The sequence below is a fragment of the Zingiber officinale genome, chromosome 2B, assembly GCF_018446385.1.
Source record: "Zingiber officinale cultivar Zhangliang chromosome 2B, Zo_v1.1, whole genome shotgun sequence".
In the NCBI taxonomy this organism is placed as follows: Eukaryota; Viridiplantae; Streptophyta; class Magnoliopsida; order Zingiberales; family Zingiberaceae; genus Zingiber; species Zingiber officinale.
This window is the reverse complement of record NC_055989.1, coordinates 123,849,083-123,874,686: the sequence shown is the minus strand read 5'-3', so window position 1 is coordinate 123,874,686 and position 25,604 is coordinate 123,849,083. Positions and strand designations below refer to the sequence as shown.

The following is a 25,604-nucleotide window of genomic DNA, read 5'->3' as shown; positions in this document are numbered from 1 at the left end:
AATTGACTAATACAACAATTAGATGTTTCCAATGCTTTCCTTCATAGACACCTTGAAGAAATTGTTTATATGGAGCAACCACCTAGATTCATCCACCCATAACTTTCGACACGTATGTGTCAACTTCAAAAATCTATATATGGTCTTTGGCAAGCACCTCATGCATGGTTTCATCGTCTATCTACCTAGCTTCATACTCAGGAATTTTCTGACTCAAAAATTAACTCTTCCCTATTCTGCAAATGTAATGAGAAATTTTCAATATTTGTTCTGATTTATGTGGATGATATATTAATAATTGGTAGTGATCAAAATGACATTACTACTTTACTCCATCTTCTTCGTCTAGAGTTTCCTATTCGGGATCTTAGCAATGCTCATTTTTTTTCTTGGCATAGAGTTTCTCTCACATTCTGAAGGTTGTCTTCTCTCTTAAAGCAAATATATTACTGGACTTCTATAACAAGTTAAAATGGATGGTGCACGTCCTATCTCCACACCAATCATTGAAGGTGGTTTTACCACACCTTCATCCTCCTCTTCAATGTCTGACCCTCAAATCTATCGAAGCATTGTTGGTACCCTACAATATGTCACCATTACATGACCCGATATTACTTTCGCTGTGAATCGTGTCTGACAATTTATGCATGCTCCTACTGAACACCATTAGGAAGGTATTAAAAGAATTCTTCGATATCTCAAAGATATTATTCTACATGATCTTCTTTTATATCGGCAGTCCTCACGAGAGTTGATTGCCTACAGTGATATCGATTGGATGGATCTCCTGAAGATAGATGATCTACTAGTGGATATGCCATATTTCTTGGGCTAAATCTTATATCCTGGCTTTCAAAGAAGTAACCTATAGTCTCTCGCTCAAGTACTGGAGCTGAATATAAAGCTATAGCTAATGCAACGTCAGAAATTATTTGGCTACAATCTCTTCTTTCTGAATTACACTTTTCCTCAACTGCTACGCCTAAAATCTGGTGTGATAATATTGGAGCAACTTATCTTGCAGTAAATCCTATTTTTCATGCTCGCACCAAACATATAGAGATTGATTTTCATTTTGTTCAGCGTGTGACGACTCGACAACTTTCAGTTTCTTACATCTCTACTAAAGATCAAATTGTTGATATATTTACCAAGCTATTATCTAGACGACGTTTCACCAAGTTAGTACTCAAACTCAATGTTTATGACAATAATGAAAAATAATTTTGAATTGATTTCAATCAATTGAGATTTATTATATTTGGTATCACAATCAAGATCGATAATCAAATAGTAAAAATAATATTTTCAAATCTATTATATTTATTACTATGCTTATAAATTTTACATCATATTTAATTTTTCCATTATTATTTGAACAATTTGTATAAATAAACTATTAGCTTTAGTAAACATTAATGAATTATTCTCTATTCTCTTTCTTCTCTTCATCTATTAATTTCAACAGTAGTCATACATGTGTAGAGAAATTCCTTGCTCGATCACTTATTAGCAGTGGGACGTACCGAGGATGAATCGTAATCCTAGCGTTCAGGGGAACAAAGCTTATTCTACTCCAAAACAACTCCTCCTTGGTTTGCACTTTAAGAATCCGATTCTAGCTACATAATAACACATACTTTGCTCTCAGAGCTACTTGTGTCACAGTAATGGTGTCCTCCCTTTTGGAACCTTTGCGGTGATGAATAATTTACTTGCAAGGAAAGAAGCTTTGAACGATGGCATCGACGCTTTGCCTGCAAATTTCAGAGGCAGAAAACTGAGGGCATCTTTGCAACCTTAGCTGCCAAGACAAACACACTTCATCCTTTACAGCAAAGGCCTCATCACTGCACCTACGTGCCATTTATCTCTTCTTTTCTCCCTTAGAGCTTCTGATGCAATCTTGGAATTGAACTAATTTAATTGAATTGGCCGCTTGCTTTTCGTGGCTACTATAAGTTTCCTGACAACCCAAGCCATGATATTTCCAATCCAAAACAGAGCAATGCACACAAAGTGCATGGCAGATTGGATGAGTTGGGTTTTCGTCATCTCCATCTTAGCGTCCCCTCCGCGTTTACAAGCCGAATCCGACGATAACTCGTTGCTATGCATCAGTAAATGTGATACCTGCCCAAAGATTTGTTCGCCAGCACCACCACCACCTCCTCCTCCATCACCACCGCCACTTTCATTACCTCCGCCACCCGATGATAGTTCCTTTTTATGCATTAGTAAGTGTGGGACATGTCCTGTGATATGCACACCACCACCACCTCCATCATCGCCGCCTCCTGCAATCTATGTTTGGACAAGTCATCCACCTCCGTCACCAGCCAAAGAAGGCCATGCGCCGCCACCAAAATCAGCACCCCCACCGCCAGAGGGAGGACAAAAAGGAGGCCTGTCGTACCCATACTACTACTTCTATACTTCGGGAACTAAGAGATTGTGTGTGCTCCCCAGACTTCTCCTCACGTTTCTCACAGTTGTGATGTCCATGTTTCTCTGGCTGTTCCTTGGCTGAAAAAGGAAGAGTTTGGCTTGTGCCTCTAGTCTATTTATTTATATAGGATTGTAACGATTGTGAGTACAAAGTTGTCAGTTATCTAGATACAATTGAAAATGTTCAATTGATTGCCTTCAAAATAGTTTAATGTAATACAATCTTCTTGGCCTTTAGTAATGGATTCACTCATTAGCTAAATGATTCTTGGCACAATTCTCATAATTAAACATAGAAAACTAACAAAAAACATAGATATGAAGAGAAACTTGGGGAATGTTTCATTTTGTGGCATATATTGAGTTATATCTACTTATTTTGTCCGGAAGCTGAGTCAGATGGAAGGTCAGTACGTACTGTGATTGAAATGTTGATCGAGTCGCCATGACCCAAAGGGAGAGGAGGGTGATGAGCTGTCTTCTATGTTTACTAAGTCGCTAGATCGTCAAAAAAGAGAAGGACCGAAGGTATCCGAAAGTCTTCGGTCAATGGTGTCTACTAGGTTGTTATAAAATAGATTGGGGGATGCCTCGGTCTAGCCCTCTGACACTCAAGCTAGCATCCGTTGATAGAAAGTAAATAGTACTATAATGAAGAACATAGAGACTGAATGCAAAGCATACCAGACCTGCCAGAGTAGACTGGAAGCAGCATGGAGCCAAAGACGATGGCTCGGAGCCAGATGCCATGGCGTGGAGTCGAAGGACAGCGCAAAGCAAGGGGAACAGAGCAGACAGACAAGTCGATGAGAGGGCAGGGATGTTGACGATGGAAGGACTTTCGAGCTGGAAATCAGGAGAAAACAGGTGAGTTGTCACTGTCACCAGAAGAGCGTGTGGAGAGTAAAAGAGAGAAGGTGAGGTTAGAACAGAGACCGGGTAGCCCCGATCATCCACTCTAATGCTCAAATCAGTTTCTGATAATGCCAAGAATAAAGAAGATGAACAGTGCATAACATAATGAAGATAAGTGTATGTATCAAAGAGTCTCCTCCCTCTCCCCTCCCATCGACGTACCGGGGCAGAACATTTTATAGGAGGGTCATATCAAGACAAAAGATATCAGAGGGTCATGATACCCTTGTATAGGTGTCAGAGGGTGATACCCTTGTCTAGGTGTCAGAGGGTGTTGCCCAGACAAAGATGTCAGATGGTCATGTGACCTCTGTCTAGGTGTCAGTAAATGAGACAAAATGGTTGATGGGTCTAGTGGTCTGCTCTGCTATACTCTACCAGGTAGACTGGTCAGCTCGACCAAGAAGACTAGTTGGCTTGACCCGGCCAGGAAAACTGGGGGGGTCGGATGCTTTGCTCTGCTAGGAAGGCTGGCTGGACCTGACCTGGAAGACTAACGGGTCAGATTCTCTGCTTTGCTAGGAAGACTAGATGAACCAACCTGCAAGACTGCTTGACCCGGCTGGAAATACTGGATGGTTGGATGCTCTGCTCTGCCAGGAAGGCTGGCTGGACCTGGCTTGGAAGACTAGCTGGACTCGGTCTATAAGACTAGCGGGTCGGATGCTATGCTTTCCTAGGAAGACTAGCTGGACCCCGCCTGGAAGACTAGCTGGATTCGGCCTAGAAGACTAGCTGGATTCGGCCTAGAAGACTAGTAAATTGAATGTTCTACTCTGGCAAAAAGACTAGCTGAACCTAGCCTAGAAGACTGGAGGGGCGTATGCTTCACTCTGCTAGAAAGACTAGCTGAACCCAGCCTGGAAGACTAGATGGACCCGGCCTAGAAGACTGGCGGGTCAACTTGGCCCTAAAATACTACCGGTCGGCTTTGGCTGGTCGGCCATGGGAAGGTTGGCCTTGTTGAGCCGACTGGAGAGGGTTGAGTTGTCTGAAACACTAAAACAAACACCTTCTCGATCTTTCAACTCAGGTTAGCAGCAATAACAAATAAAATTAAACAATAAGAAACAAAAGAAAGAGGCACCAGAATTTACTTGGTTACAACCTGAGTGGTTGTTAATCTAAGCCAAATGAAAGCTCTTAAAAAGTCTCCTTCGGTGAAGGTGGAGAAGCCTCTTACACTCGTTAATAGCTTAGACTATTGCTAGAAAATGAATACACAAGTTGTTACTTCTTTCCTAGGTCCAGGGGTCTTTTTATAGCCCTGGAAAAACTTATCCTCAGGCTAAAGGCGTCATCCATAGGGCTTAAAGGCACCTCCAGCGTGGCAAAGAATAAAACTTTATCCTTTCCACCAACGGCCAGATTGCCTGGTCGAAGGCGCCTTCCATGGCTGGTTGAAGGCGCCTTCAGCGGCTAGTTGAAGGAGCCTTTAGCCATTGAAAGCATCTTCTGCCTGAAGGTCGTGGAGGTGCCTTCAACTCCTATTAAAGGCGCCTCTAGCAGCTCCATAGCTCCACTCAAACTCTTCCGCTGCTCCAATCGCCTGGGTGATTTCAGCCAACCAAAATAAGGCTCACCCTAACCCAATTTTGACCTTTTCCTCGAGTAAGCTTTCGCTCCAGCTTCTCATCCCTCGAATGTCGTGCACGTCCTTCTCATCCACCAGCGTACTCTTCCGTAGCGTCTCGTCCCTCGAACGCACCGAGCCCGTCAGCTCTCTCCCGTGTCGTCCTTCTCGCTAGCCACGTCTTCCGCTCAACTTCCTGTGCTCTTGAGCTTCTGCACACTTAAACACAGGGATCAGAACACAACAAGACCTAACCTAACTTGGTTGATCACACCAAAAACAATCTTGGGATTCCAACAATGTCCTCCTTTTTTGATGTGAGCAACCCAAGTCAAGTTAGGATAAAAAAATATAAAGTTAAAGCAATAAAATTACAAGTATGCAAAAAAGTGCAAAAAATTAATTTTTAAATTTAAAAATTTTAACTACTACCTTCCCCATAGACTTAATCTTCCCTTCTCCTCATTTGATCACATCAAAAAAATTGGGGTAACACAAAAAAGCTAAGGGTAACTTTCCAAAAACAAAAAGTAAGTTTTTTTTTTAATTTCAACAATTTTTGAAACTTTAACTAAGTTATGAAAAAATATTTCTAAGTTATGAAATTGACAACAAATTGAAAGCATTATTTTAACTAACTATTTCATGCTTATCAGTTTGTCAATTAAATATTCAATTCAGTAATTAGCTTCCAGGCTGTGGCGAGACATTTAATGTACTCTTGGTTATTGGATCATCAACCACTTCTAGACAAAGGCTCTTAAAGAATTCAAATATTTAATGTACTCTCTGAAAGCCCTAAGTCTAATTAACTTTAATTTAGACAAGTCTTTAGAACCCAATATATGTTCCTTCCAACTAGGTTAATTAAAAATTTCGAGGGTACGTAACTTTTGGGTATTTTTCTTATTTGACCCTTGTGAAATCTAAGATACCAATTCAGATTTTTATATTTCCTAATATTTTTATTATATGAGCATGCACTATTTTTCAAATATTCTATCTCTATTTTGAATTTGTCATTTTCTATTCTCAAATTATCATATAAATCTAGTGGGCATGCTTTGGACAATTGTATTTTTAAATCTATGTTTTCTTTTTCTAACTTGCAATAATTTTTTGATAAGAACTTAACAAATTTGAATAGCTTATCAGGTGGAAGAGATCATACCTGACTTACCTTATCGATCCTGTCATCTATAGTTCCCCTTGAACTGCTGCTTTCTTCTGTTGATGCTCCCCCTTCATCGACGCTCTTGATACTCATTTTGGAAGAGCTTGCTTCGTCTTCTGGTAGGTACTTGGCTATTATAGTTATTCCGACGATTTCCTCGGTTTCAGATTCTTCTGATAATGACTTGGTGTTCATCAAGGAGTTGGATTCAGCTTCTTTTGGTTCTTCATGGAGCTTCAAGAACTTTACCCAAAGTTCTTTTGTACTTTGGTAGTCGCCGATTTTGTCAAGATCTTCAACCGGTAGTACGCTTAAAAGATAAAATTCAGCCTTACCATTTGACATAAAATCATCACACTACTTTTTGGTCCAGAGACATTTTTCGATTTCTTCTCCGTACGTGTTCTTCGGTGCTTCATAACCATATTTCATTATTAATAAAATATTAAAATTCATTTTGAGAAATACCTCCATTCGTCGCTTCCAAAACACGAACTCCCCCTCGAATGTTGGTGGGTAAATACTAGCTCTGGTCATTCCTTGTTTGCTTCAGTCGGCGGTTAGTCCTTCTGAGGTGGTTAGGCACTAATACCACTTGTTGGACTGGTTGGGCCGGCTGGAGATGGTTGAGTTTCCTGAAACATTAAAACAAATACCTTCTCGATCTTTCAACTTAGGTTAGCAGCAATAGAAAATAAAATTAAACAATAAGAAACTAAAGAAAGATGCACCAGAATTTACTTGGTTACAACCTGAGTGGTTGTTAGTCCAAGCCAAATGAAAGCTCTTCAAAAGTCTCCTTCAGTGAAGGCAGAGAAGTCTCTTACACTTGTTAATAGCTCAGACTATTGTTAGGAAATGAATACACAAGTTGTTACTTCTTTCCTAAGTCCAGGGGTTTTTTATAGCCCCTGGAAAACTTATCCTCAGACTGAAGGCGCCTTCCATAGGGTTGGAAGGCGCCTCTAGCGTGGCAAAGGATAAACTTTATCCTTTCCGCCAACAGCCAGATTGCCTAGTCGAAGGCGCCTTCCATAGCTGGTTGAAGGCGCTTTTAGCCATTGAAGGCGCCTTCTGCCTGAAGGTCGCGGAGGCACCTTCAACTCTTGTTAAAGGCGCCTCTAGCAGCTCCATAGCTCTACTCTAACTCTTCCACTGCTCCGATCGCCTGGATGATTTAGGCCAACCAAAATAAGGCTCACCCAAACTTAATTTCGACCTTCTTTTCGAGCAGGCTTTCGCTCCAGCTTCTCATCCCTCGAACGTCGTGCAAGTCCTTCTCGTCCACCAGCATATCTTCCGTAGTGTCTTGTCCCTCGGGCGCACCGAGCCCGTCGGCTCTCTCCCGTGTCGTCCTTCTCGCTAGCCACGTCTTCTGCTCGACTTCTTGTACTCCTAAGCTCCTGCACACTTAGACACGGGGATCAGAATACAACAGGACCTAACCTAACTTGGTTGATCACACCAAAAATAACCTTGGGGTTCCAACAGGTCGGTCGGCCCAGTCGTTAAGAGATGGTCATCGACCTCTCTTGACTTTGATCCAACTCAGCTTACCGTTTTAACTTTCTTTATCCCCATGACAACTTTAATACTCGCTGTATCATCTACTATCAAAAACCTCAGAGTACTAATGATAATAATGAAAAATAATATTTAATTGATTCAATTGAGATTTATTATATTTGGCATCATAATCAAGATCAACATGAAATAAACAGTAAAAATAATATTTTCAATTATATTATATAACTATGTTTATAATTATTACGATTATATGTCATATTTATCTTTCCATTATTATTTGAACAATTTGTATAAATAAATTTATTGATTTTAGTAATATTATGAATAAAAGATTTATTCTCTATTTATTTCTTTTCTTTATCTATTAGTTTTTACATGATATCGAAGCCAAGTTCTTTTACTCCTAATTTTTCTCTTCCGGATCTTTGTTACAGCGGCTACAAGAGCTTCTACATACTAATTTAATATCATTGGCTACAGCGCGGCAACCTCGACAACTTTAACAATTGTAGCTTTTCTTTATCTTTCATCAATAGCTTTTTTTCTATTGACGACAACAATTTTAGCAACATCAATCGTAGTAAAGTAGAGTTACTATTTATTAGTTTTGTTTTAGTTTTCTTGTTCGTTCTATTTTTTTCCTTTTGTTCACTCTGTTCGCAAGAGAGATAAAAAAAATGAGGAAAAAAACAAACGAGAAAGAAAAAAAAATAGACTGAGAAAAAAAAGGAAAAAAATGTGAAAGGAAAAACAAACAGAGAGAAAAAATATCTTCTTTATTGAAATCTTTTTGTTATCATAAAATATCGCTTTCCTATCTTTGCAAGAAAAAATATCTTCAAAAAAATATAACATTTCTTTATTCAATTATTGTTTCAACATGTACATCAAGGACTACTAATTTGTGTACCAAAAATCAATATGTACTACTATTATTGGCATATCCAATAAAAATGCAATTGATTGTCTTTGATCCTATTTTAGTTTGTTTTGGCTTAGGCACTTCCATTTTAGTCAAATACCCCCACACTTTCAAATATTTATAAGAAGGTTTATGACCCTTCTATAACTCATAAGGAGTTTTATCTTCTCTTTTGTGAGGGATTTTATTAAGAATATGGTTTTCCGATAAAATAGTTTCCCCCACAAATTCTGAGGTAAGCCCGAACTTATCATTTTCTTAAGAATTCGATTCTTATGCTTAGCAATCACATTTAATTGGGGAGAGTAAGGAGCTGTCGTTGATGAATAATGCCAGATTCTGTACAAAATTCATCAAATGAACCATCATATTTTCCTTCTCGATCACTTCAAATTATTTTAATTCATTGACCAATTTGATTATATTATTATGTTTATAATTACTATGTTTATAAGTATTACGATTATATGTCATATTTAATCTTTTCATTATTATTTGAATAATTTGTATAAATAAGTCTATTGGTTTTAGTAATATTATGATCAAAAAAAAATTTCTCTATCTATTAATTTTTACGTGGTATCAGAGCCTAAGTTCTATTTCTCCTAATTTTTCTCTTCTGAATCTTTGTTACAGCGGCTACAAGAGTTTCTATATACTAATTTAATATCATTGGCTACAGTGCGGCAACCTCATCAACTTCGATGATTGTAGTTTTTCTTCACCTTTCATCAATAGCTTTAATTTTTTTTCCCATCGACGACAGCAATTTTAGCAACGTCAATCGTAGCAAGGTAGAGTTACTATTTGTTCATTTTGTTTTACTTTTTTTGTTCGTTCTATTTTTTTTCCCTTCCGTTCGCTCTGTTCGCAAGAGATAGAAAAAAAGGAGAAAAAAATAAAAAAAAATAGAGGAAAAAAAAGAAAAAATGATAAAGGAAAAAAAATAAAGAGAAAAAATTAGAAAAAAATATCTTCTTTTGATACTGAGATCCCTTTGTCATCACAAAATACTTCTTTTCCTATTCCTATAGTTCTTTCTTTTTCATTAAACTTAACCAGGATAACTATTTACTATGAAAATTATAATTTCTTTCTTTACTTTGTATTTATGACTTACTTTGGTTTAAGAAGGATCAATTAGTCTTGACTTAGTTAATCTCATCAATTACTGAGTCTATACTTCCCATGCTCATTGGGCTCAACACCTCGTGTCAAGTTTGGGAAACTCTTGATCATACTTTTGCATCCCACTCTCAAGCATGAGTTCTTCAACTTTATCTACAATTACAGTTTGTGCAACAAGATGCTTCTATTAATGACTATATGCAATCAGTCAAGACCATTGCCAATAACCTAACTGCAATTGGGCATTCGGTCTCTGATCCAGAATTATTAATGCATGTTCTTGCAGGTTTAGATCCTCAATATGATAGTTTTGTTCCTAGTGTGATAACTCGTATGGATCAAGTGTCATTAGAAACTCTTCATGGTATGTTGTCCTCTCATGAAAGACCTCTATAAATATAATCTCAAAAGATGTGAAATTCTCTGTCTCTTGTCTCCACACTCTTGAACAAAATGGATTTGCCGAAAGAAAACATCATCATGTGGTTAAAACTGCCTTAGCTCTTCTTAAATATGCCTCAATTCCACTTAAATTTTAGGATAGCATCGTCCAAACTGCAATCTACCTTATCAATCATTTACCCACTTCACTACTTCAAAACAAGTATCCCTTGGAAAGACTTTATAATCATCCTCCAGATTACTTTTTCTTCCGTATCTTTGGTTACGCATGTTATCCTTACCTACGACCTTACTCTAAACACAAGTTAAACCCTCGCTCTTAACAATGTGTTTTCCTTAGTTATAATAATTTACATCATGGGCACCGTTGCCTCCATATTTCAACTAGATGGATATATATTTCTCAACGTGTTACTTTTGATGAATCTCTTTTTCCATTTTCAATTGATACCTTGAATCCTCCTTCAGATAATCAAAGCACCTTTCTAATATCACCGAGTAATATACTAGAATCCCCACAAATTGCTTCATCAGAACATATTGAAAGTACAAGGGGGATGATATCTTGGGTCCTACTCCATCTCCATAAATTTCTGTAGACTCAGCGGCTAGTAGTGATATAATATCTAGATCTGATTCTCATCGATCTGACCACTCATCTTTGAGTAGCTATGATGATACTCTTCGACGAATGCTTCCTCTAAGTGATATTTATGCACGATGTCAACCAGTTTCCACTCATTATCCTCTTCCACATGCTCTTATTGCTTCTTCAAATTTAGTTAAACCTTCTAGCTTTACACTGGCAGTCAAAGATCCAAATTGGTGTGCTGCGATAACTACAAAAATTTGATGCTCTTCTTCGCAATGCAACATGGAGCTTAGTTCCTCATATTCCATCTTTGAATATTGTGGGTTTTAAATGGATTTACCAAATTAAGTATTGTGCAGATAGATCTATTGAACGTTGCAAATCTCGCTTTATTGCTAAAGGTTTTAATCAACGACCAGGTATTGACTTCAATGATACTTTTAGTCCAGTCGTCAAAATTACAACTATCAGATTACTACTATCTATAGCTATTATCTCCAATTGGTTGATACGACAATTAGATATTTCCAACGCTTTCCTTCATGAACACCTTGAAGAAATTATTTTTATGGAGCAATCACCTGGATTCATCCACCCACAACTTCCAACACGTGTGTCAACTTTAGAAATTTATATATGATTTTCGGCAAACACCTCATGCATGGTTTCATCATCTATCTACCTGGCTTCATACTCAGGAATTTTCTGGCTCAAAAACTGACTCTTCCCTATTCTATAAATGTAATGAAGAATTTTTAATATTTGTTCTGATTTATGTGGATGATATCTTACTAACTGTAGTGATCAAAATAGCATTACTACTTTACTCCATCTTCTTCATCAAGAGTTTCCTATTTGGGATCCTGGTAACGCTCATTTTTTCCTTGGCATAGAGTTTCTTTCACATTCTGAAGGTTATCTTCTCTCTCAGAGAAAATATATTACTAGACTTCTACAATGAGCTAAAATGGATGATGCACATGTCATATCCACACCAATCATTGAAGGTGGTTTCACTGCACCTTCATCCTCTTCTTCAATGGTTGACTCTCAAATCTACCGAAGCATTGTTAGTGCTTTACAATATGTAACCATTACATGACCTGATATTGCTTTCGCTGTCAATCGTGTCTGTCAATTTATGCATGATCCTACTTAACACCATTGGGAAGATGTTAAGAGAATTTTTTTTATATATCTCAAATGCACTATTCTACATGGTATTCTTTTATATCGTTAGTTCTCACAAGAGTTGATTACCTACAGTGATACAGATTAGGCTAGATCTTCTGAAGATAGACATTCTACTAGTGGATATGCCATATTTCTTGAGAAAAATCTTATTTTCTTGCTTTCAAAGAAGCAACCTATAGTCTCTCACTCAAGCACTAAAGCTGAATATAAAGTTATAGCTAACACGACATCAGAAATTATTTGACTATAATCTTTTCTTTTGGAATTACACTTTTCCCCGACTACTACGCCTAAAATCTAGTATAATAATATTGGTGCAACTTATCTTGCGGCAAATCCTCAGTGAAGATAATGAAGTTGGTTTTGTACTTCATTCTTGAATTCTTTAAACTTTTCAAAGGATTTTGACTTGTGTCTCATCAGATATACATAGTCGTATCTACTGAAATCAACAGTGAAGGTAATGAAGTAATAATAGCCTCCTCCAGCTGCTATTCTGAAAGGGCCACATACATCAGTATGTATGAGTCCTAACAGATCATTATCCATTTCGCTGCGTCCAATAAATGGAGTCTTTGTCATCTCGCCTTGAAGACAAGATTCACATATCTCATATGATTCAAAATCAAATGAGTTCAAAAGTCCATCCTTATGGAGTTGGGATATGCAACTCTCATTTATGTGATATAAGTGACAATGCCAGATATTTGTTTGATTCAAATCATTAGACTTGAATCATTTGGTATTTATGTTATAGATGAGTTATCATAGTCTAGAACATAGAGTCCATTCATACGACGTGCACTACAATAGAACATTTCATTGAAATAAACAGAACAAAATTTGTCCTTTATTACAAATGAAAAGCATTTCTTGTCTAAACAAGAAACAGAGATAATGTTCTTAGTCAAGGTAGGCACAGAACAACACTCTTCAAGTTCTAAAACATGCCCGGTGGGCAAAGATAAAAAATATGCAGCAACTCTTGTGGCATTGCCTACTCGTAGATCCACTTTGCCCTTTGTCAATGATCTACTATTTCTCTGCCCCTTCACATTAGTACAAATGTGAGATGCACACTAGGTATCTAATACCCGTGAAGAAGAAATAGACAGATTGGCTTCTATAACATATATACCTAAGGCAGAATTCTCACTTCTCTTCCTTTTCAATTCCTCTAGGTATAACTTGCAGTTCCTCTTCTAGTGTACGGTCTCACCACAATGGAAGCAGGTTCCTTCCTTAACAACCCCATCTTTGGGTTTCAATGCATGAGTCTTGCCCTTTTCTTTGGCTTGGGTCTTACCCTTACATTTATCCTTCCACTTGCCTTTACCCTAAGACACCATCAAAATGGTACTAGGCTTTGCCTTCTTAAGGTTGAGTTCAGCAATTCTCAACATGCTCAACATCTCAGGCAGCGATTTGTCAATTTCATTCATATTATAGTTCATGACAAATTGACTATAGCTATCAGGCAATGACTGCAAGATAAGATCAATGGCCAATTCTTGGCCTAGTGGAAATCTCAATCACTGTAGGTTTTCTATATACCCAATCATTTTGAGTACATATAGCCCTACAAGACTTCCTTCTTACATTCTGCATCAGAACTGTTGGTTGCTACTCGGAATACCATTCTAATTCCCCTGTACAAAAATTTGTACAAGCATAGAACTATCCTAGCTACCCATGTGCTCTACTGAAGTTAAATTTGGATTGCAAACGATGCTTAACATTATTAATTCAAATTGTCCTTCAGAAGTTAAACTTGGATTGGAAACGATACTTAACATTTTTACTCCAAGTTTAACCGATATGATCTTCCTAAGTTAAACCATATTGCAGAAGTTAATCAAATATCCATTTCAAAGATCGGCCTCCGGGTTAAACATGGTGAGACACTAGGCCTTTTTGGGTATGAGATCATCCACAACTTCCTAGACAAAGCCTTTCAAAGAAATCAGATATTTAACTTCTTACAATAAACTAGGTTTAACTATAAAGACCTCAATAGAAGCACAATATCGAAACATGAAGTTGAACAATAAAATCGATAACAAAATTGATAACCTAAAATTGATAACCTCTTGTGTTTGGTTTTTCAAGATCTATACAAAAGATGAACTAGTTATGATGCGGAAACTAATAACTAGTTATACCTTTTGTAGCTTATAGACCTCTTGATCTTCTGTTGTATTCCTCTCCTTCTCTTGGACGTTGTGTGGGTGACGATCTTCCAAAACGAAATCCACCCAAGCTTCTTCCTTTACTTCCAAAATCCGGCCACCAACTAACCTCCAAGCGATGCTAGATAAGAGAGCTTCCTTCTCTTCTTCTTCTCCTTCAAACAACCTGTTGGTGCAACATCCCTCAGGTCAAGGTTGACCTGGTTGACCAAGCTGAGTCTTGGTTTGAGTTTAGATGTTTGACAATAAGATATTGATTGAAGAAGAGTCAAGTAGGTCAAGGGAGTGACCGGATACTTGACTGGGAAGTCCTAGTGAGTGAAGCTAGGCAGATGGGAAGTCCTAGTGAGTGAAGCTAGGCAGATGGGAAGTCCTAGTGAGTGAAGCTAGGCAGATGGAAAGTCCTAGTGAGTGAAGCTAGGCAGATGGGAAGTCCTAGTGAGTGAAGCTAGGCAGATGGAAAGTCCTAGTGAGTGAAGCTAGGCAGATGGAAAGTCCTAGTGAGTGAAGCTAGGCAGATGGAAAACCCTAGTGAGTGAAACTAGGTGAAAGTCCTGGTGAGTGAAGCCAGGCAAGGGAAAATTCAGATGGATCAAGGATGATCGGACATCTGGTGTTGGGAAGTCCAAGTAGGTCAAAGGATTGACTGGATACTTGGCATGAGGAAATCCAGATGGGTCAAGGTTGACCAGACATCTGGTGGAAGTCCAAGTAGGTCAAGGGAGTGACCGGATACTTGGCACGGCTAGAAAAGTCCAAGTGGGTCAAAGGGATTGACCAGACACTTGGTGGGAAGTCCTAGCAGGTCAAAGGAGTGACCAGATGCTAGGCATGATGTACCAACGGGTCAAGGTTGACCGGATGTTGGTTTGGGAGTCTTGGAACTTGGTTTTGGGAAAAAACTAAGTGCTGGATCGATCAGGGGATCGATCCAGGAGCTGGATCGATCAGTGGATCGATCCAGGATTTTCCCAGCGAACAGAAAGCCTCTGGATCGATCCAGATGTCCCAATCGATCAGTGGATCGATTGGGACGCGGCTGCTTCGCGCGATAAGCGCTGGATCGATCCAGGCATTTTTCCCAGAGCACAGAGGCGCTCTGGATCGATCCGTGAATCGATCCAAAGCCTCCCCGATCGATTGGGAACATTTGAATCGATCGGGTTCCGACCGTTGGCGTCGATTTAAGCTGCAGGCGTGCGATGGCTGCGGCATCTCTTCTCCGATTCACTCCAGATCTTTCGCCAACTTCTCCACAGCGCTCTCAAAGATCAGATCGCCAGTTCTTGAAGGATCTTGGAAGTTTTCCAAGTCAAGAGGCGGATCAAAGGCAAGAAGAGAAGCTAGGGTTAGGGTTTTCTGTACTCATTGTAAGCTTTGCGCTTGTATTTAGTTTCCCTTTCCTTTCTTCTTGTACTGAGAGTCTTGTAGCGCTTCTCCGCCCTCGGTAGTTACCGAAAAGGAGTGTTTTCATAGTGGAGGGTGCGTGCGTGGTGTGGATCCTTGGATTAGTCACCTCTTGTGAGGTGGATACCAAGTAAACCAACCTTGTTAGCGTTGTGTGTTTGTTTCTGTTATTTTTCGCTGCATATCCTTGAAGAAACAAGCCACGCCGAGCGACGAGCACGCGACGAGCTATTCACCCCCCCCTCTAGCTACTTTTGGTCCTAACAAGTGGTATCAGAGCAAGGCCGCTCTTCACCGGAATCATCGCCGGAAGGGTCAAGCATAACAAGAAAAGCTAGTGGGTGAAGAAGTTGGAGCAAATTCTTCAAGTTCAAGACTTTATCAAGCTCAACTTCAAGATGCAATTCCAAGATGGACTTGGATTTGACACAAGGGTGGCTCCACCATACACTTCTACGAGTTTCGATTCTTGGAAATCAAGAATCGAAAATTTTCTTATGATGGAGATAGAGCAATGGTTTGCTCTAATGGAAGGCTTCAAGGCTCCAAGAAATTCAAAGGGCAAAGTTCTCAAGAGGAGCAAGTGGAGCCAAGAGCAAGTCCAAAGGTGCGAGGCTAATGACAAAGTGACCAAGCTTTTGGTCAATTTATTGCCAAGCACCATCCTTTGCAAAATTGGAGAATTTGAAGATGCAAAGGAATTATGGAGCAAATTGGACAAGCTTCATGAAGAGATCCCCTCCACTGTACAAGATCATGAAGAATCCAGAGAGGGTGACTCTTTGGAGCAAGACCAAGAGGAGGACTCCGAGGTTGAGATGCTCAACCTCCGAAGAAGAGGAAATCCAAGAAGCTTCATCCTCAAGGGAATGCAACGAAGGGAACAAGGAGGGAGCATACTCCTTGTTTCATGTTCAAGATGATGAAGCCTCCACCTCTAGGATTGAGGGGGAGCAATCCTTGGTGACGCCGGATCAAGAAGAAGGAGAAGCTTCGACATCCGGGTCAAGTGAAGAAGAAGAAGGTGGTGCCACCTCCGAAATTCAAGAAATAGCAAATGGAGGAGGAAGTGTCATCCCTACACAAGAAGGTATAAATGTTTCAATTAAAAATAAAAATCATATAATATGTTTTGAGTGTAGGGAAAGTGGGCACTACAAGAGCAAGTGTCCCAACTTGGCCAAGAAGAAGGACCAAGTGGCAAAAAAGGGCAAGGAGAAGCCCAAGGAGACCATCCCCGGAACAAAAAGGAGCAAGGAGCACATTGTGTGTTTTTCTTGCAACCAAAAATGGCATTACCGAAGTCAATGCCCCAAGGGGAAGAAGATGGTCAAGGCTCAAGGAGGCATTAGTCAAGGGGGAGCCTCCAAGGTAAAGAAGAAGGTAACATTTATTGAGCCTACCCCTTTACATTATGGTAAAAAGCATGATAGTTCTAACTTTTATCATTTTAATGCAATTTACCATAAGAATAGGAAGCATGAGGGCTTTAAGGAAAAGCATGTGGCCCTACATGCCAAAACTACTACACCTAAGGCTAGGAATGTAGGTAAAAGTCTAGGCAAGAACTCTAAGGATTGTAGCTACAAGCCTAGAAACAAAAATGCTCATGAACTTAATGGAAAAACAAAAACTAAGGACTTAGTAATGGAAAATCAAGTCTTGAGGTCAAGACTTGATAAAATGGAAAAGACCCTAAAAAGGATGGAAAATATCCTATTAGGGCAAAAAGAGCATAACCTAGGTTTAGGGGTACAAAAGTCATCCAATGGCCATAGAGGTTTGGGATACAAACCAAAGGCTAAGAAGGATGTGCCCACTTACCATAGAGTTCCATATAGTTATAGAACAAACCCTAGGTCTAGTGGTCAAGCCAAAAATACTAGGGAAGTCATCCCTAAGAGTATTTTTGCAATAAATGTGACTAAGGCTTCTAAGAAGTCGAAGAAAGTCACAAACAAGGTCACAAGGGAGGCTATCCCTAGAGTTGACCTAGAAAGTGTGACCAAGGCCTCCAAGAAGCCAAACAAGGTCATTAGGAAGGTATCTAGGGAAGTTATCCCTAGTGAATACCTAGAGCATCCAAGGAGCACCAATAGGTGTTGGGTTCCTAGGAGCATCTTCTCTACCCCATAGATGGGTTAGAGAGTGTCAACTCCGATTAGAAGGGTAGTTAACCCAACTTTGAGGAAATTGACACTCAAGGAGCATTTTCAAGGTTTTTGTTAACCTTTGAAAATGAAATGGAAGTATTATTTACTCCTTGAAAGAGTAAAATGTGCCTAATGGTGGAAATTGATTTTATCTTAAAAAGGCATAAATTGGGAAAACCTAGAGAAATACCAAGTTGGGATTTTGGTATTCTCTTATAAATTTTAAGGCACTCCGGGCCTTGATTTATGTGATCACTCTTGAGGACATGCTTAATTTTTAAGTGGCATAAACAAATCAAGAGAAATAGAAATGTCAATTTAGGTTTTGGCATTTCTTTGAAGCATTTAGGGCAATCTAGGTTTAACGGTTTAAGTTAAAACAAGTGGTTTTGAGGTAGCTAAGTGGTTAAGGATACTTAGATAGATAATCTAGGTATATTTTATTTATGCTAAATCTTGCCATGATTGTTTGCCCATTATATGCCATGACATCATGTTTTATTTGTGCATTCATGTGCTATTATGAAAAATCCAAAAATATCATGTCATGACATACATACATCATGTAGTTATAGGATATTTTCTTTTGAAAATTATTTCATTTTGATGTATGCCATAACATAATCATGCATTAAGTTTAATTCCTTGTAATTAAGGACAAATGGCATTTAACAACACTTATTAACAAGTGACATCCTAGGTGGATGTCTAATAATCTCTAAAATGCCTAGATAGATATGCATGATCCCTAGATTAGGGCAAAACCAAAAATTTACATCTCACAAAGAACTATAAGGTGACTTGTATGTGTTTTAGTGCACATTAGATACAAGTGAGATGTTAGGAAGATGAACAAAACTCAAGATGTTGATTTAGTGCATTCTTTTGAGTTTTAGGTTCATCAAAACACATAGTTATGTGTTTTCCCATCATTGGGAAAGCTAATGTACGAGTCATGTGCATTATGCCCAAGGAACATGATGGGATATTGGTTTTGAAAATGTTTTCAAAATGAGTTTGGAAAACCTTGGTGAAGGCTATCTTTTGATAGTAATCACCATTGAATAGTTAGACACAAACTTGAAGAAAACACTAAAGTTTTTGTAAGTTTTCAAGTTTGTGTCAATCTTTGAAAATATGAAGTATTTTCATAGAAAACTATTTTTCCTTGATTGTATATACCCTAAATAATGTCTACACGAAATTTCATAATTTTTGGATTTTTGTAGAATTTTCTAGGGGGTTTCTGAAGTTGGCTGAATTTAAAATTCAGCAACTATCAGAGGCTCCGATCGATCCATGGATCGATTGGAGTGCCTGAATCGATCCGTGGATCGATTCAGAAGGCAACTCTTGCGAGCAGAAGCTCACTGGATCGATCGGCCGATCGATCCACACATCCTGAATCGATCAGTGGATCGATTCAAATAGGTTGAATCGATTGGAACCCAACTCCAATCGATCCAGGACGCTGATTTTGGCTGGGAATGTCTGATTTCAGCACTCTAAACCTATTTTAGTCTAGGTAACCATTCCAAACCCTTAAAATACATTTGTATACATAAAAAGGGTGTTTTCGTGTTGAAAACAAGGATGGAATGGTTAAGGAAGACTTCATTGAAGTTTAGGTTGAGGTTTGTTTCAAATCTTGAACATTTGAACCTCAAAACTTCTAAATCTGGGTTTCCTAAAGGTTTAGGGATTCCAAGTCATTGTTGGTGCAATGACAGAAGTTACCACCATGTCTTTAGGGGGAGGGACTCTTTAAAGACATGAAAAATTATTTTTCATGAACCTTGGAAGGTGGTTAACCTTCTTTAAAGAAAATGCTCATGGACGAGCTTTTGAACTTGAAATGGGGAGTGGATATCCTCATTATTTCAAGTGGAAACTCAAGTGGTTAGAAAATGCTCAAGGTTGGGTATTTGTCTACATTGAGGGAGAAGTTAAGGATAAATGAAGGGTATGGGACCTTCATTGTCGTGTTGATTACAACGAGTGATGTTGTGAACAACGATGAGCAACTCTTCAGGGGGAGAGTTGTCAACAAATGGATTTGTTGATGTATACCCAAAATTGGGGCATGGGGTGATGTGTGCCCAAAGATGGGTTGATGTGTGCCAATAGGGGGAGAATGAAAGGACCTGTGAATGGGTGTAAGTTAGGCTTTCATTACCTAGAGGGAGTGTGCCCTCTTAGGGGGAGAATGAAGAGCTTAACTTATGTGTTCATTACCTAGTGGCATGAAGATTGAGGCTATAGGATTAGCCTAACTTACATGTGGTATTGTAAGTGTTATTGTGGTATTGTCAAAATATTGTCAAACATCAAAAAGGGGGAGATTGTTGGTGCAACATCCCTCAGGTCAAGGTTGACCTGGTTGACCAAGCTGAGTCTTGGTTTGAGTTTAGATGTTTGACAATAAGATATTGATTGAAGAAGAGTCAAGTAGGTCAAGGGAGTGACCGGATACTTGACTGGGAAGTCCTAGTGAGTGAAGCTAGGCAGATGGAAAGTCCTAGTGAGTGAAGCTAGGCAGATGGGAAGTCCTAGTGAGTGAAGCTAGGCAGATGGGAAGTCCTAGTGAGTGAAGCTAGGCAGATGGAAAGTCCTAGTGAGTGAAGCTAGGCAGATGGAAAGTCCTAGTGAGTGAAGCTAGGCAGATGGGAAGTCCTAGTGAGTGAAGCTAGGCAGATGGAAAGTCCTAGTGAGTGAAGCTAGGCAGATGGAAAACCCTAGTGAGTGAAACTATGTGAAAGTCCTGGTGAGTGAAGCCAGGCAAGGGAAAATTCAGATGGATCAAGGATGATCGGACATCTGGTGTTGGGAAGTCCAAGTAGGTCAAAGGATTGACTGGATACTTGGCATGAGGAAATCCAGATGGGTCAAGGTTGACCAGACATCTGGTGGAAGTCCAAGTAGGTCAAGGGAGTGACCGGATACTTGGCACGACTAGAAAAGTCCAAGTGGGTCAAAGGGATTGACCAGACACTTGGTGGGAAGTCCTAGCAGGTCAAAGGAGTGACCAGATGCTAGGCATGATGTACCAACGGGTCAAGGTTGACCGGATGTTGGTTTGGGAGTCTTGGAACTTGGTTTTGGGCAAAAACTAAGTGCTGGATCGATCAGGGGATCGATCCAGGAGCTGGATCGATCAGTGGATCGATCCAGGATTTTCCCAGCGAACAAAAAGCCTCTGGATCGATCCGTGGATCGATCCAGATGTCCCAATCGATCAGTGGATCGATTGGGACGCGGCTGCTTCGCGCGATAAGCGCTGGATCGATCCAGGCGTTTTTCCCAGAGCACAGAGGCGCTCTGGATCGATCCGTGAATCGATCCAAAGCCTCCCCGATCGATTGGGAACATTTGAATCGATCGGGTTCCGACCGTTGGCGTCGATTTAAGCTGTAGGCGTGCGATGGCTGCGGCATCTCTTCTCCGATTCACTCCAGATCTTTCGCCAACTTCTCCACAGCGCTCTCAAAGATCAGATCGCCAGTTCTTGAAGGATCTTGGAAGCTTTCCAAGTCAAGAGGCGGATCAAAGGCAAGAAGAGAAGCTAGGGTTAGGGTTTTCTGTACTCATTGTAAGCTTTGTGCTTGTATTTAGTTTCCCTTTCCTTTCTTCTTGTACTGAGAGTCTTGTAGGGCTTCTCCGCCCTCGGTAGTTACCGAAAAGGAGTGTTTTCATAGTGGAGGGTGCGTGCGTGGTGTGGATCCTTGGATTAGTCACCTCTTGTGAGGTGGATACCAAGTAAACCAACCTTGTTAGCGTTGTGTGTTTGTTTCTGTTATTTTCCGCTGCATATCCTTGAAGAAACAAGCCACGCCGAGCGACGAGCACGCGACGAGCTATTCCCCCCCCCCCCCCCTCTAGCTACTTTTAGTCCTAACACAACCGGCCACCAAGAGATCACCACACTAGATGCCGCCGACCTCCAAGGAAGAAAACAAAAGGAAAAGAGAAAAGGAAGAGGGCCGACCACCAAAGGATTGGAAGAGAGAAATAGAAGATGTGTTATCTCATGAGGCACCCCTCCATCTCTTTTATAATCCTTGGTCTTGGCAATAAAGGAAAGTTTTAAGCATAATTAAAACTTCCTTGTATTCCTTGCCAATGACTAAAAAGGAAAGTTTTAAAACAAAAAATTAAAACTTCCTTTAATGCTTGTCATGGTCGGCCCTATACTTGTGCTCCAAACAAGAAAAGTTTTAAACACAAAATTAAAACTTCCTTATTTGTTTCCGGTAAGAAATTTTAATAAAAAATTTCTCTTTTAAATCCCTTGTTGGTTATAAAAGGAAAATTTTATAAATTAAAATCTCTCTTTTAAAACATGTGGATGGTTACAAAAAGGAAAGTTTTATCAAAAATTAAAATCTTCTTTTTAACTACAAATAAGGAAAGATATCAAACATCTCTCTTAATCCTTTGTAGAAAGCTATAAAAGGAAAGATTTTAAAATTTAAAAACTCTCTTTTAAAACCATGGCTTCCATAAAAGGAAATATTTTAAAATTTAAAATATCCTTTTATTTTAATGTGGTCGGCCACCTAGCTTGGGCTCCAAGCTTGGCTGGCCATAAACTTGGCTCCAATCTTTGGCTTGGCCAGCCCTAGCTTGGGCTCCAAGCTTGGCTTGAACGACCACCTCAAGATGGGTAAGAAGCTTGGCTTTAAGTAGATATAAGGATTTATAAATAAGAGGCTACAACAGGGACCGAGAGGAGGAATTGGTTTTGGTCTCCTGATGAGCTTGAGCTTCCCATGTTCACCCCGAACACTCAACTCAAGTTCATCAATAATAACTCATACCACTAAAAAGTTATTATTGCACTACCGCACCAATCCCATATTATAATATGGGATCCTTCTTATCATGAGTGTGTTAGTCTCCCTATGTTTAAGATATCGAATGTCCATTAATTAAATGAGTTACTGACAACTCACTTAATTAATATCTAGTTCCAAGAGTAGTACCACTCAACCTTATTGTCATGTCGGACTAAGTTCACCTGCAGTGTTTACCTGACAATCCTTATGAGCTACTCAAGGGGGCATCATCAACCTAGATTATTAGGACACGGTTTCATTCTATAATCAACAACATACCATATAAATAATATCACTTCTCAACTTATCGGGTCTATTGATTTAACGAACTAAATCTCACCCTTTGATAAATTAAAGAAATAAATATTAAGTATATGTGCTTGTTATTATATCATGATTAAGAGTACACATTTCCATAATAACAGAGGTTTTGTTCTTTTATGTAGTCAATATAAAAAGAAACTACCTCAAATGGTCTTGCTCAATACACTCATAGTGTACTAGTGTAATTTTATAGTCAAAATAAACTAATATCAAATTACACTACAACCACTCCAATAGTTTGTCCCATTCTATCTTGGTTGTGAGCTATTATTTATAAGTTATAAGGAACTGATAACATGATCTTGTGTGTGTCTCCTCACACCATGTTATCTACAATATAAATTAAATGGGTAACTACACTTATCATAAATATAGACATTTGACCAATGGGATTCTTATTTCTAAAAAAATATTTATATAAAAAAAACTAGACTTTTAGTATACATCCTGATCCGACAGTAAGGACGGGGGACCCCCTTTGTGGGGAGCCAATGACACGTAGAGGTCAGAAGTCAAAAGGGTCAGCATGAGGTCCAGCCGATCGGAGAAGGGTCGGGTCAACCGGCCGAACGGGTCCGGGCGGAATCAAAGACAACCCGACGGGGAGTTGGGTTTCCGACGCTCATGGTGAACAGGGTCGCCGGGCCGAGCGGGTAGCCCGCTCGGCCAAGGCGTAAAGCAGCAATGTTGTGAAGGAACAGTCTCAGCCGAGCACACGACCGGGAATCTTCCCGGTCGGACCGATACCTACGCCCGGTCAGAAGTGATGTGCCTGCCGAGCGGCTGGACGCTCGGCTCGGGGAAAAAAGAGACAAGGACAAGGGGACATTGGGGAACATCATCTTCTGACAACAGGCATGCTCGACGACCAGGCCATACGCAAAATCCTACGACGGAAGGTTCTACTGTCCCATCAGAGAGGTGCTCGGACTGTAGCAATATGGTGTCAGGCATGCTCCTCTGGTAAGCCCATACTGAGGTATGGTAAAGGATGTTGGTGCAAGATGCACCAGAATCAAACCTGAGTTTTGATGTTGTCAAAGGTTCAAGTTAAGTCTTGTTATGATCTAGCAAGTTTACTGAGTGTGCAGAATATTTACTCAACCGGGAAAGACCTAGTTGGAGGCTAGGCAGGAGAAATCTTAGCAGATTGTGGAACCCAGGTGAAAGTCCAAGTAGGTCGAGGGGAGACGAAGCTTGGCAGTGTGATCGAGAGGTCTGAAGGACCGAAGATCAAAGGAAAAGTCCTGGGGAGCCGATCAAGGCTGAGTGAGAAGTCCAAACTAGATCTGGAGGATCAAAGTTTGGCAGGTAGGTTGAGGTAAGCAAACTGGAGGAGCGACAGTGAGGTCGGGTTCCCGGAGGGAACAACCTTAGGTCGCTGATCCAACTGAAGAAATCGGGAAGGTTTCCAAGTTGAGATCAAGACAGTTCTATTGCTGTCTTTTATATTACTCATTATGCTGTCTTTTATTCATTATTATGTTGTGTGCTAACATCTGTGTTGCAGGAAGTTTTTGTTCTAACACTGTGTTGCAGGACAAACTGGATCGGTCGACCAAACCAGCGGTTCAGTCGACCGAACATGAGCATAACAGAAAGCAAACAGTTCAGAACAGATCAAAGTCAAAATTCGATCAAAGCTTGATCGGTCGACCGAATAGTAAGATCGGTCGACCGAACTTGATGACTCAGCAAAGCCAGCTCGCCAGCACCGATCAGCAAGCAAAGGAAATAAGCTGATAGGTCGACCGAACCTGGGGATCGGTCGACTGATCCAATCAACATTAATTGCCCATTAATTCAAGATTCTGGCAGACTTCGACAAACAAGGTAAAAGCTTGTTCGGTCGACCGATAAAAGGGTTCGATCGACCGAACCATTGAAGGCTAGTTAATGCAGAATTTACGAGCCAGCGTCAGATTCCAGCTGTGGGTGATCGGAGCTGGTTCGGTCGACCGAACAGAGGGATCGGTCGACCGAACCTCAGTCCACCTATAAAACCAAGCTCGAAGACAGAGGCGAGTAGAACTTTCTGATAAACCAAAACTCTATTCTGCAAGCAATTTGAGCTACACGTCTTCGTTAATTCAGCAAGCCACATTGCCCGGAAGTGCCGACCACAAGCTTTGTCTTTCAATCTTCTTGTCGGTATAACTTTACTTTTTACTTGCATTGTATTTAACTTAAGCAAGATAGTAGGGTGTTACTATCTTGCTCATACTTGTACGATTTGCTTCTTTTCGAAGGATTTCGGAAAGAAGAAATATAGTGATTGCCCATCGGTGCGGTCAAGGACCGCGGGCCTTCGAGTAGGAGTCGAGCTAGGCTCCGAATGAAGTAAAACATTTGTGTCTCTATTAACTTTCCGCTGTGCACGACTTTGATTTAAATACGAAAAGAATAGTTTTTAAAAAGAAGTGATATTCACCCCCCCCTCTATCGCGCTACTCGATCCTATCAATTGGTATCAGAGCGAGGTTAGCTCTGAAATTTCTTAACCGATTTTCTAAGCATCTTTAAAATCTTTTCTTTTCTTCAAATTTCTTTAATATTTCTCATTATCTCTATTTTTTCAAGCACTACTAATCCCAAGACAAAAGTCTTGGAAATATTTTTTTTGTGCTTTGCAAGGATGTCGAATTCATATCAAGAAGGCTATAGCACAGTCCGACCTCCACTATTCAAAGGAGAAAACTTTAGCTACTGGAAGAATAGGATGGAGTGTTTCCTGAAGTCCGACATCGAGCTCTGGTTCACAATCTTGAAAGGTTATACTCCTCCAACGAAGGACGGAACAACTCTAGAACCGGAAGAA

At 39.9% G+C, this 25,604-nt stretch overlaps 2 protein-coding genes across 2 annotated transcripts in view; both read left to right on the top strand.

Annotated features, from left to right (window-relative positions):
* Window positions 1-2,026: 2,026 nt before the first annotated feature.
* On the top strand, window positions 2,027-2,533 carry LOC122048648 (leucine-rich repeat extensin-like protein 3). Its single transcript, XM_042610189.1, has one exon. The coding sequence runs from the start codon at window positions 2,027-2,029 to the stop codon at window positions 2,531-2,533; it is 507 nt and encodes a 168-aa protein (XP_042466123.1).
* Window positions 2,534-3,199: 666 nt separating this feature from the next.
* The window catches only part of LOC122048647 (transcription factor MYB106-like), a 36,964-nt gene continuing 14,559 nt past the window's right edge, over window positions 3,200-25,604 (top strand). Inside the window, exon 1 of the mRNA XM_042610188.1 lies at window positions 3,200-3,318. Coding sequence (XP_042466122.1) covers window positions 3,200-3,318 — 119 coding nt within the window. The remainder of the gene's footprint in view (window positions 3,319-25,604) is intronic.